The following is a 13,462-nucleotide window of genomic DNA, read 5'->3' on the forward strand; positions in this document are numbered from 1 at the left end:
CCTAGCAGCACTGACTAAGCACTGGGGAGAACTTCTCAGATGCTTGTTTACTGAAAATAAGGAGCTTTTCAAACTGCACCCCTGTTGGAGGAGTGAAGCTGTAAAACTTCAAGCGCTGGGACCCACAGGTGTGAAATGGTACAAATTGATCAAAGATAAGCCCGTACTTTTTTTGGCGTGGCAGGCGTTCGGGTCTTCCTGGAGGACTCTTTTCTGCAGAAAACTTACCTGTAAAATACATCCCACATGAAAACAGGGTACAAAATTCCAATCAATATATTTGTGCTCATTTCATAAAAGGAATTTTTCTGGTCTCTCCTGCCTAAATAACATGCGGTAACACTTTAGCTGATTAGAAGAATTAATATTTAATAGAAGACTGTTCTCTTGGCTTCCCTGCCTCTGCTCTGGCTGTACACTCTTCACTCCTTCAGGAACAGAGTCAACCCAGTTGTTAAACCCAGCTGGTGGCACCATCTGGGTTGTGCAAGGCCTCGGGAGCTCCCGTTCTCCTGGCAGCTCCCATGGGATTCCTGTGCTCTGATCCCTGTGCTTCTGCTCTTGTGATGGAGGCACTCACCTGTTCCCAAGTGTATGACAATTAATGCTTATTAACACCCTGCATCTCTCCAGGAGCAGACAACCAGGCAGCAAACCCTTTATATTTAACAACATGTTTAGAAAACTTCACCCAAGCCTCAAGTATTTCCATTTTCTGCTGTTTATTTTTATCCCCGCGCAGCGCTTTTTACCCAGCCTATCCTCTTCATCCTCCTCCAACAATAAATAATCCTGACAGGTGCAGGGATTCCAGTGCCCTTCTTGTCTGATGTTTTCAAACAGGAATTCCAACAATTTTCAAAGAGCAGGACACCTGTGCTTCAGAGAGAGCCCAGCTCCCCGAGCGGTCTCCGACGCCAGTGCGTGCGGGAGCGCAGCCAGCAGCGATGGATTTCTGGGAGAGCACCCAGGTTTTCATGTGTGCAGTTACTTCTCCTCCTTTGAAATGCTGCTGCTGCTGCTTACAGAAGCTCTGCAGGTGGATATCAGATTCTACTTTTTTTTTTTTTTTTTTAAACTCATTAAAAGGTGTGGTATTAGCTCAGAGTGATGCTTCCTACCAGGCAGTGCTGAGAGTACTTTTAGGAGTCTTTAAAAATAGCTTTTTACTATCAGCTGGAAATAGATCTCTCCAATAGACCCTTAACTCTTTATTTCCCACAACCATTTAAATGAGAAAGAGCATCACTTCCATTAGGGATCCCTTGAGGTGGAAGCAGAATGTTTACAACCAGAGTGTTGAAATTGTGTCCCTCCTTGCACATAGAAATGTTGAGTTTCCACTGTCAAAATTTCCTACTTCCCCTAAAGGTGGCCTCTGCCAGGGGAAGGCTCTCATGCAGAGCAAAATATGCTATGGAATAACTCTGATGCATTGCAAAGAGAAAAAAAAGGGGGAAAATCCCTAAATACATGAAATTACCAATCATCTCCATAGAGAAGCTTGTGCAAGAAAGAGAAATGAGATGTTGTGGATCAATAACTTCTTGAAAAATGGTCCTGAAAATAGGCAGAAGGATGCGATGATAACTTGTACTTTGTGTCCTCAGGTTTCTGCTCTTCCCAGAGCTCAGGGCAGCTCTGAGCCTGAACTGTCCTTGCTGCAGTTCTTCCCTTCAGCCAGGACAGATCCCAGATCCCAGATCCCAGATCCCAGATCCCAGATCCCAGATCCCAGTCCTTCCCAGCTCAGTTACATACTCAGTCCTGCACACACAGGTGGCATTTTCCTTACATTCCCATTATTCCACAGCTATGATCACCCTTCTTTAGGGCTATTTATCCTTCCCCACTGCAGTTCAGGCAATGATGACATTTTGTTTTCTTCCAGCTCCCAATACTCTGAATAGAAAAGCCCCAAATAACTTCTGTGGGAGCCATGTGTGAGGGACACACCCAATTAATCAGCAGTTCCCTGTTTCCAATGACATTTGGATATTCCTATTAGGAAATTCAACAAAAATCATACTGATTCTGCATTAATCTAGAAGAACTGGTGTCAGCAATATTCAAGACAAAACATTACAGAGCCTCTTCATATGGGAAAATGTAAAAATATCACAATGATCATCTAGACAAATATCTTAAATATCCAATTTGCTTTATTACATAGGCTGTAAAGAAAATAAAATTATTTCTAATCCCCTTCTTTGCCCTTTATAGACAGCCTTGAAATGATTCCTTCAGGAGAAACAGCATAAGGACAGGAAGGATAACTCTGAGCTGCATCTGAAAAGCTGAGGAAAAACCCCTAATACTGAATAAAGCCCAGCTTTTCCTGGAAGAAAAGTCTGGGATCAAAAAATACAATATGGTAGCTGTCAAACTGGAGGAGAAAAGTTTTGTGAAATATGACACTGAGTGAAAAGCACGTGAGCACTGCCATAATTTGGTATTGACACTTGTTCAGTACTTTTGGCCAAATTTCAGATGGTCATAACCTCCTGTCTAGAAGAGATGGCTTTTATCCAGCCTAAAATGCTGAAGAATAAGAATTTACCTGAGATTTTAAAGATGAAATGGTGTCTTCAAATTCCTTTCTGGTAGATGCTGGCAGCAGCCCTTTGAGTATTTTTTGATATTCTTCTCGTATAGTAACCAACTGTAACAGAATAAAGAGAAATTGATATAGAGATGGCTGCTCTTAGGTGTTGGAAAACTTTTGCTTCTTTTGCCCAAATTGGAGGTCAAATAAACACAGAATTAATTGTGCTAAAAAAAGGGAGAGAGAAGAAAGATCAGCGAAGACCTGTAAAGAACAAAAGAGGTAAAAGAGACAAAGAAAGGCAAAAGAAAACATAAGGATAAAATTATTTATGGAGAGGGGAAAAGAAATGAGGAAAGAACATGGTCTGAAGAAGCAATAATCATTCCTAAATCCATCAGAACTGAGCATTTATACAGACACACCTTGCAAACTGACAGTCAGAAGTTTTCTGTCTGTCCTTGGTGGCATCTGAACCAGGTCAGGGGGGTGACATTTGTCCCTTGCTCCCTTAGACAAGGTGAGTTACTGCTTGCCATAAATTTTACAAAATTTCTCAACTTCTAGGTGCTTTTGTGGACTTTTTATTATTATTCTTCATCCTGCAACTATTTTTCATTGCACTTTGTGTCTTTCTCAGCTTCATGGACACTACAGAACCTTCAATGAGCAGATTTGAGCATCTTAGTCCCCAAAATAAGGACGTTTGAATAGGGGGAAATTTTCATCTGCAACTTTATTTAACAGATGCTGAGTAAACAGGAGTTACAGGGCAGAGTTACATGAAGAGAGATCAGATGGAAGGGTTGTGCTTTTTATCTCTCCAGAATGGTTGGATTTGGTTGTTTTGACCTGGGATAATTTGGGGAGTGTGGTTGAGGCCAGTCCATCACGTTCCCACTTGGCTGAATCAGGGCCTCACTTAACTCCCAATAGGATTAACTCTTTAATTCAAATTAAGCAAGGACTTGGGTGTTTTTCTGGATTAGCAGCTGAATATGTAAATAAAGGATCAAAGGCCTTCCATATCAGATTAACTCATAAAATATCTTCAAACTTTCAAACGGAATCTCTTTTTTCCCCCCCCCCAACACCATTTGGTGCTGGTTTTTCTTCCTAAATGGCTGAACTCCACCACTGCAACCACAAATCCAACCCTCAGCCTCACACCTGAGGAAGCCACGAGTTCCAAATCCCAGCTCCCAGCGCTCCCAGAGCTCCCAGAGGTGAGAACCCGAGGCCGAGTTCATCCCGGCACCATCCCATGGGAACAGCAGCTCCCGCCAGAACCTGCATTATGCAGCCAGCAATTATCAATACAAAAGGAATAAAACAATCTGATGAAACGTTAGGAAAATTCTCCCTCTGAGTCACCCCGACAGGCAGGAGGAATTGCCAAATCTCTATGCAAATGGGCAATTAGAGGCTTTCCTTGGGAACTGCAAGGAAGTGATGCCACTATGCAAATCTGAAGGGGGGGAAAAAAAAAAAAAGAGGTGAGACAGGAAACCTCGTTTGAACTCTGCTTGTGTAAAAGCCAGCGATCAAAATTTATGTTTTTGAGAGCTACACCAATAAATTCATGCTACTATTTCTATCAAGGCTTCCAAAGTTATGCATAAGTGGTCTGCCAGGATAAATATTTTCTGAGCCAACAGCTCATTTGGGTGGGGACCTTGATAGAGCAGAAACATATATTTCAGTTGATTCAACATGTTCCATTTATTCTTGGTGAGACGAGACCAGAAATGGGCAGCCAGAGCAGCAAAATGCTTTTATTTCCTGAATTTTGATTAATAACAAGCTATTTAATGGGTAAGAGGATCTGGATGATCACCTGGCCAATATGCAGATGTAACAGAAGTTTTAATACAGCTCTGTGAGGGAAATAATAATTTTCTAATTGTGCAAGAGTTTTCTTGCAACCAGGTCACTGGTTTTAACAGTTTCATCTGCAGTTGTCCTCTAAATAAGTGCTTTCACAATGCTGGGAACATTTGTTATTAACTTTGCAGAGCAGCAGAGGATCACTGCCTTTTGACAAAGGTGTTTCTTGGAAAGCCAGGAAGAAATATTGCATTGTGCTTTGAAGTATGGAGATATCTTGCAGGGTCAGCTGAGAATGGAGAAAGAAAATGAGAACCAAGCCCTGGTAGCTGCAGTTTGGCTTGGGACTGATCCCTTGCTCTGTTTCAGAGACAAGACATGCACTTTTTTTTTTTTTTTTTTGCAGTGAAACCTGTTCTTTTGGATACAATTCCAATTTTTTTGAGCAGACAAAACATGCTACTTTCAGCTCTGCTCCCTGCTAATTGCATCACAATAAGATGAAAATAAGTGCCCAGCTGTTTCCTGCCGTGTTATGGTAAACAACCTGCTGGTATTTTTGGCTGAAGTTAATATCAAGGTTTATTGACCCAAGAGATTAAAATAGTGCATGGCAAAAATCTAAATCACTTCTTACAACTGAAAAATAACATCCAGTGGGCTGATGGGTACTCATTTTAATGGCAGAAAGTTTTTATTTTTTAACACTTATTTTTCACCAACGAAAGCTATGTCTGCAGGGATAGGTTTTTTTGTGCCTTAAAGGCTTTTTTGTTCTTTTATAGCCTCAAGCTGCCTCCCTAGGATCCACAAATATTGTGTCTCCTCTTGCACACTTGAGGGACGTTTAAAATTGCGATTCTTCATCCCTCAGGAGGGCTTTAGTCAGCTGGATGAGGATGGCTCTATTTCATTTACTTGTGTTCATTTTTCTTCAGTCCTGAGAAAGCTTTTTTTTTTTTTCCTTTGAAAATTCATTTTGGTGAGCTGATTTAATCCATGAACCCCCAGGAAGGTTTTATAGCTTTTAATATTAAGCTGCCACACTGGTCTTTGTTTATTCAGGTTGGTGGCTAATATATGAGGTTTGGAGTTTGACCATCAATCATCTTTGGTGTCAGCAGAAAGCTGAAGCTGCCACACGTAGCTCATGTGTGCTTGGTCACCTGGTAAATCAGTAAAAAAAGAAGAGATAAATAGTGACACAATTATATAAAGTGATGCAAAAATGGGACTTGGACTTTCACAGACTACACTGAAATTGTGTTGGGCATTGACCATTCTCAAAGAGAGAAAAGCTGGGTTTGTTGGGTTTGTTGCCCAGAAGAGAAATAAAAACCTGAGCTTTCCACACCAACCAACCCTGTGCTTATCAGCAGAATCTCAGAATTGTTTAGGTTGGAAAAAGCCTTTAATGTCAAGTCCAACCATGAAGCAGCACTGCTAGGGTCCCTCAGCACCACGTCCACACACCTCTGCAATCCCTCCAGGCATGGTGGTGACCACTTCCCTGGGCTCTGCTGCACAATCTGCTTTCTTCCTGAAAGGTGCCTGTGCTCAGCTGGGCTGGGCTCTGTCTGCAGCAGCACTGACACAACCAGAGCACACAGCCTGAGCTGCACCAGGGGAAATACAGGCTGGATAGCAGGAAAAAGTGTTTTACAGAAAGGGGGATAAAGTTCTGGAATGTGGTGGAGTCCCCATCCCTGGGTGTGTTTAACAAAGCCTGGATGTGGCACTGGGGGCCAGGGTTTGGGTGAGGGGTTGGGGCTGGGCTGGACTCGATGGTCTTGGAGGTCTCTTCCAACCTTCTGTGAATTCTGTGAATTCTGTGAAATCAGCTTCAATTTTTTTACTGCTCCCTGGAGTCTTCTGCTGGCACAGCTCAGTTCTGCAGCCACTTGGGGCTGGGTCAGGAGCGGGTGGGAACACAGGAACATGCTCCACTGGCTCCTCAGTCTGCTCCAGTCTCTCTCCTTCCTTTCTGAAAGAAACAACCCAAGCACATCCAGGAGAAATGCAGCATCCTCAAGGTGACCAGGTGAATTCCAGCCTGCAAAGCACAGGGTGTTCTGTGTCTCTTCCACGCTCTCCGCCAGATCCTGCTCAGGTTCCCGACACCCAACTCTTCCTGACATCCCACAGCTCTGCGATGCTGAGTTCATCCCTGCTGCAAAATACCCATCTCATAAAAACCAAAAAATCCAAAATTCAAAAGCCCCAAACAAATACAATCTTCTCCAGACCTTCCAGCTGTAAATGACTTTATCTGAATGAGGGGAGCATAAGGAAACTGCAAATGAAACTCTGAAGTAAATGAAAGGAGCACAGAAAGTTGTTCAAGTTCCTTTAAGAAAAAAATCTTGTCTTGAAGGGCATGAAGTTAATTTTGTGTTTATGTCAGATAAGAATCAAAAGATAGCTGCCTTAACCAGGGTGTTGTGGCTTTTTTAGTATTTTAATTTCTGCCTGTCTATAATATTTATGCAGCATAATGTGTGCCAGGGAATACTAGGATAGTGACCAAAAGGCATAATTAGGATTTTCAGTTATTATCAAATTTTCTCCATGTTTCAGGGTGAATAAGATGAGAAAAGTTATTTCTTGTCTCTCCTTCCTTTCCTATATCAACAGTTGTGTGTTATAATGCTATTTAAGAGAAAAAACCTCTTTAGAAAGGTTATGGATCTGTTCTGCAACATCTCTGAATGGAGACAGGAAAGATCTGCTGCAATAAATCTGAAGACAGGTGAGGGTTCCAAAAAGGTTAAAATAACCCCTTCAGTCTTAGGGAGATAATTTAATCTCAGAATAAAGTTTCTTCCTTCTAAATGAAGGTGGTAGTAGTAGTAGCAGTAGTAGTAGTAGTAGTAGTAATAATAATTATTATTATTATTATTGTCATTCAGGTGAAGGAATTTTCTGAAAGCACTGTGAAAAGGGCAAGTGAAGGACAAAATATTACAATGCCATCCCAATTAAAAAAAAAACCCTAATTGACAGAAAAAACCAACCAAAGAATCCAACAAAAAATAAAAACCAAAATGCAAGCAAAAAACCAATCCAACACGCAAAGAATGATTAATCACTTGTTTGTGTGCTCTCTAATTGCAGGGACTCCTCCTTTGCTTTTCAGCACTCCTGAAGTCTAAGTGAGCACAGCTCCACTCCTACAAAACCTCTGTGGGTCCAGATGTGCCCCTTCCTCCCTCAGCTGGCCTGGGAGACGCTGAACAATGTCCCCAACCCAGGAACAAACCGACCAAAATTGGCAATTTCCTTAAATTTCAGACCCCTCCGGCCTCTGTTGTAAGCGAACATTGAACTGGAGCTTGAAATCTTCTGAAATGATTTTTCCTGAGGAAGAATCCAGCGCTGTATCAATTGTTTCAGAGAAGATCAAGGTCTGCACATTTGTCTTTTCGGAAAAATCACCAAACGCGAATATCCGCCGCTTTCCAGCCTGGTTCCAGGCAGAGGGAATTTTGACTCTCACTGTGCAAGGGCTGTTGAAATATGGCTCTCCCAGATCTGGAGGAACAGCCTGCAACTCGATACAAATGTTCTCGAGTTCTTAAGAAAAGTAATGAATGCCATAAATCCCACGGATTTGGCTCAGCTGAAAACAGCGACCGGGCGAGATCAGCTGAGCGAGTTATTTTGTCAAGTGAACACCATGTTGCTCTCCACTGAGAAAATCCTGCTGGAGCACCTCCCCTGTCCTGACAGTTGCAATAAAAGATAAATTGGTGGCATTGCCATCCCCTTTGTGTGTCTGTCTGTAGCCAGTAAACCATCCCAGCATCCAAGGCATTTTTGCCTTGTTGTTTTACTGACCCACGGGGACCTCCAGCCCTGCTGAGCTCCTCGCTGGGCACTGAGTTTGCTGTTCCAGGTCATTTTTTTTCTTTTCCCAACCTTCATCCACGTGGCCTTGTTACTTCAGTGGCTTGTGTTTCCATCTCTCTTTTCTTGAACAAGATCTCCCACCTGGAAAATCCTCTGATTGTAGTTAAGCAATCTGAGTCCATATAATTCATAGCTGCAAAAGAAGCTTTTTGAAAAAAAAAACCACCAGTGGGCTGCATATGGCAAGAACAGCATTCCTGGGACTACACGACTTGGAGAGGAATAAAAGCTTTCACTGTCAACACCACGGAACAACCAGGAATGCTGTGGCTAGAAAATTCACGCTGTTCTCTCAGCCTCCCCCTCTCCAGGGCTCTGCTATTGTTCCAGCTGGGATTTGGAGGATCCTGGACTTATTTTCTTCTCCTTCCAGATGACTCATGGCAGATGCCATCTTTGTTCCCCCAGCTCTCTTCCCCTCAGCTCCTGTCACTGCCATCCCTGCTGGCCCAGGAGGTTGGGATTGCAGCAGGAGGGCTGTCCCCTCCTCAGGGTGAGGGGGACATGGGGGGACACCCCACTGACACCCCCTGATCCACAGGAACCAGCCCAGCTGCTCCCCAGTGCTGAGAACGTGGAATCACAGAATATTCTGGGCTGGAATCAGGATCAGCAGGTCCAACACATGGGGTTCATTTCTGCCTCTGGCCACTCCTTGTGCACTATCAGGAAAATGAAGTCTGAAATGAAGCCCTGAGCATCTCTGACACCACTGCTGGAACACATTTATGCCTTTCAGTTTTACATTCCAGCACGTGCCACCTTCCCCACGCTCCCTCCATCCGGGGTGGCTCAGCAGGGAGAGGTTTCAGTGCCTGATCCAGGAGGTGCCGAGTGCTCCCCAAGGCCAGGGAGAGCTGACAAAGCTCAGCAGCAGCAGCAGCAGGATCAGGATCTGCATTTCCACACCGACCCTGTGAACAAGCAAAGCTCTGTAGATAATAATCAGAAGCTACTTTTACGACCACCATTTCCAAGAAGAAGAATCCAAGCAGGAAAGCAGCTGCCAGGCTTGCAGAGCCTCAGGGCTGGCAAGGATGGGCAGGGCAGCAGAAACAGGGCTGCACTGCCTGGGTGGAACTGCCACGGCTGGCATGTGGTGCTGATTAATTAAACTGACAGCAAAATAGGGCCTGAGAATTTACATGAAGGTAAAGATCACCTTATAGTTGGTATTTCCCAGTCCTTTTTAGCTCCATCTCCTAGAAAAAGAGACTGGACAGTTTCCTAATGGAACAGGCACTGATGGGAGCATGACTGGAGATGAGGTTTTGCTGCTCTGCTCTTTTGTCATCCACTGGCTCCTCCAGACATCCCCATTTCCCTTTTCTTTTAATTCCCTGCATTAAGCACCAGTATCTCTGTTCCTTGTAGTCCTACTTCAACAGCTTCTGAAAGAGCAAAGTTCCCCTCATGGATAATATGTAAGCAAACCACAGATGCTCTAATAGGAAGTACTGCCCTCTTAAAAGGACAATCTCTCCTATTCACTATTATTTAAGACAAAGAGCAAGAAAAGTGACATTTTAAAACAATCTCTAATTCCTGCATGCTGCCATATGCTTCTATTCTCTTTTGGTAACAATTCCCTTTTTCCCTTTTAACTATTTGTCCTGTACTTTCTGTTCACTGTCTTTCTCCAGCTGGCCACCAAGCTCCAACAATTCCTTCTGTTCTGTTCAGGAGGTGTGTATTTGTGTGTTTTCCAGTTGTGTCTGATTACCAAAGCTAACATTTGATCACTGGCTTCCACACATGCACCACCATCCTCGACTCCTTTCCCTTTGACAGTTGCACAGTTGGTGAGAGCCTCCTCTCCTGCAGTTCCTGCCATATGGAGCTCCTGGGAACTTTTAACTCCATTGATTTCCAGCTCCTTTCAAATCCCACCTGCAAAGCTGTTTTTCTGTGCTTGAATCTCAGCTTCTGTCTCCTCCTGCTAATCTGAAACCTCAAGCCACACAGAATAATTTACTATATTCGTTGTAATTCCCTTTCCTTTCATAGCTTGCCATTAAAGGAAATGATGCACAATTATTAAATGTGGCAAATGCAAAATCTTGCTTTATCCTAACAATCTCAGTCTTAATTAAAAACTGAGGGGTGCTGTTGTATCAAAGTGATTAATGAATATATCAATGGATTTGAGACACCTACTAAGGTAGAAAGTGGTAGAATTGGGCTCCAAATAATGGCTGTGGTCATTTATGGTACCCAAAGTCCACAATGCCCCATCTCTGGAAGGGTTCAGGATTGGGCTTGGAGGAAGCTGGTCTATGGAAGGGGTTGGGACTGGGTAATCTTTAAGGTCCCTTCCAACCCAAACAAAATTCTATGAAGTCAGCATTGCCATACACCTATGGGGCACCTATATCCATGAATACAGAGACAGAACCAGGATCAGAGTGATTCCTGCCCACCAGTCTCTGCTGGGAAGGCTGAAGAGAGACCCAGAACCCCCTCAGAACTGGATGCTGTGGTCTGTGAGCACCAAACAGCCTGAGCAGTGCTCCCACTCCCACTGGATTCTTCACTGCTTCTCTGTAGCTCTCCAACATCTTCTTCTCGATGAAAATACTTGAAATTTTAAATTTTTTCACCACAGTAAGTTAGAAAAGAAATCCTCTATTGTGCAGATGTGGAACCATCAGATTTTCAGCCTGTGGGGAGCTCTGTCCTTCTGCCTGTTGGTCCCCTGCATTTTTCACAAGGTTTTATGGTAGGAAAACAGCTGAAACACAGAGGCCCCTCCTGTCCCCGGTGCTGGGGGTGTCAGCAGAGCAGTGGATGGAGGAGATGACAGAAGGTCCCTCCACACAGAACTGCACAAAAACACTCTTCCAATCCATCCATCCATCCTGCTGGTCAGAGGCAGAAACCACAGGAACTATTTTAATGTGACAATACTTGGTGGTGCAGTTCCTGAAAGTCACAGTGGAAATTTCTTTCAGGTTCTCACTCTTTTCCCCATGGCCCCAGAGCCCCAGCAAGGCTGCTCTTGGTGAATCACTGCTGTGGTTTAAGATCCTCCACATCCAGGCTGGGCTTCCCATGTCTGTGGGAGCAGAAATGGGTCTCTGGGGGAGAAGTTCTGGAAGTGTTTCAGCACCGTGGGTTGAAGCACGTGGAGCAAACAGCAGGATTTCATCACCACCTCCAGCCCGTGCTGACTGGCTGGGTCTCAGCTCCCAAAGTGTCCCTTGGCTCGGTGACACAAAGGCTCCCTCCACCCTCCTCACCTGCAGCTGGCCACAAAGCCAAGCTGGCCTTTTAAATATCCTAATCTAGAGCTCATTTGCCTGATTGTGGGTGGCTGTAACGTGTTCTGAGAATGACGACACTTGGAGAAAGTCTGGGAATTTGAGGCAGGCACCCCAGGCTGCCCTCTGATGGTATTTAGAACTCCCTGATACCTTTAAAAATCACAGAATCGTGGAATGGTTGGGGTTGGAAGGGACCTTAAAGACCATCTCATTTCAATCCCGTTGCCATGGGCAGGGACAACTTCCACTAGATAATTTCTAAGAAGAAATCTGGCCCCAAAGCCCTGAACTAAAGAGCTAACATTACTCAAGTGCTTCGGCCATCAGATTAAGAACTACCTGGGACTCATACTGTGGACATCAATGGCTCTTGCTCATCTGTGTCTCACTGATTCCCTACTCCCAGCTCCACAAATCCACTGGCAGCAGCACTGCTCCCACCAAGGAGAAGGTGTGGCAAACCTTAGAAGTTCCTCTGTGCTACACAGCAACTGAAATTTCAGAAGGATGCATCACAGCATTCATCTGAGAACAAACATATTTAGTTGGCATGGAAACGGTAAGTTGGGCTGAATGTGGTAAATATCCAGCAGTCACAAAAAAATCGAGCAAGTCAGGATAATAAACATTAGAAATGAAAACTGGCTGAATGCTTTTGAATCATGGCTCTTTTACAATTATCACTCCTGTTTTCATTTGAACATGAGTGAAATCCACTTAAACTAAGCTGCTCCATTTTATGCCAAATACTTCTATAACATCCTCGTTCAGATAACTCCTTTCTCCTTTTTTTTATAATCTGTTTCAGGAAAAAGAAATTAAAGGGCTGAAAACCTCCATTGCTATTCTCCTTCATTTCCTCAGCAATATTAATGAATTGAACACAATTGATTTTCTGTCTCAGAATCTCCTTTAAAACTCTATTTATGACTTGAATGTTTGGAGGTATTCTTATGGTTATGAGTATCTATAATGTTGCTACTTCAGTTGTTTGCAAACACAAGGAACTTTTTTCTCCTCTGTTATCCCAAATGTTATATCACAGACAACCCAAATCTATGGCTAGAAACATTAGAACAAGGAATGAAAATAATAGGATTTTTTTCCTGAGGAAATTCTTGTGTGTAATTCTAAAAAGACAGATTCTTGGAGCTTTTTAGTAAACTGAATTGGGGTAATTACCCGACAAAAAAGAATCTGAAATGAAATGAATGCTAAAGAAATCTAGGTAGTATAGAAAAAAAAAAGATCACTACCATAATTTTTATACAGACCCCAATTCAGCAAAACTTGTTGCACATGCCTAAATTCCTGGACTCATTAAGCTCCCAGTGATGTGTGTCATTTTTAATTACACATTCACAGGATGTAGATACTCCTGTATGAACAATGGGGATTTTTTAACTATGACTTACAAATGCACAAAGCCACAGGACTTAAGAAATAATGTTTGGTAGGAAATTTTGTCTCACATTAGATCCAGGCACACATCAGAGACAACCAAGGGATAAATTCACTCCAGAAGTACACGATATGGGAACACAATGGGATCACTGGACAGGAAGCTGGTCCCACAGCTATGTAGGACTGAGATACAAGAAACTTCACTGCTGCTTTGCAAGGAAATGGTTTGGACACACCCAAATTTGCCAGAAACCTTCCCAGACTATGACCATATACATTCAACAATAACTATATATATATATTGCAGTTTTTTTCTCATTTACTGCCAGTTCATCACTTTCCATGAATACAGTTATTTATGTCTCAAGATGCTGGACATCTAATTTTTAAAGGAAACATCCAACATTTTGACCTGAAGAAAAGATGATTCAGTTCTGGGACTCCACTCTTGAAGTGCAGCATTACACTGGAAAACCAGAACAGAGACAGGACAACCTTTATGGAAAAGATAAAA

The 13,462-nt window shown here is 43.1% G+C and overlaps 1 protein-coding gene across 3 annotated transcripts in view; it reads right to left on the bottom strand.

Moving 5' to 3' along the window:
* CEP112 (centrosomal protein 112) overlaps positions 1-13,462 on the bottom strand; it is a 162,988-nt gene that overhangs the window by 1,165 nt on the left and 148,361 nt on the right. For all 3 annotated transcript variants that reach the window (XM_084218206.1, XM_084218204.1, XM_084218205.1), the window contains 2 exons: positions 2,561-2,662; positions 168-228 (listed from right to left, as the gene is read on the bottom strand). In XM_084218206.1, coding sequence (XP_084074332.1) covers positions 168-228; positions 2,561-2,662 — 163 coding nt within the window. The remainder of the gene's footprint in view (positions 1-167; positions 229-2,560; positions 2,663-13,462) is intronic.

The sequence above is a fragment of the Fringilla coelebs genome (genome assembly GCF_963513975.1).
Source record: "Fringilla coelebs genome assembly, chromosome: 19".
Taxonomy (NCBI): Eukaryota; Metazoa; Chordata; class Aves; order Passeriformes; family Fringillidae; genus Fringilla; species Fringilla coelebs.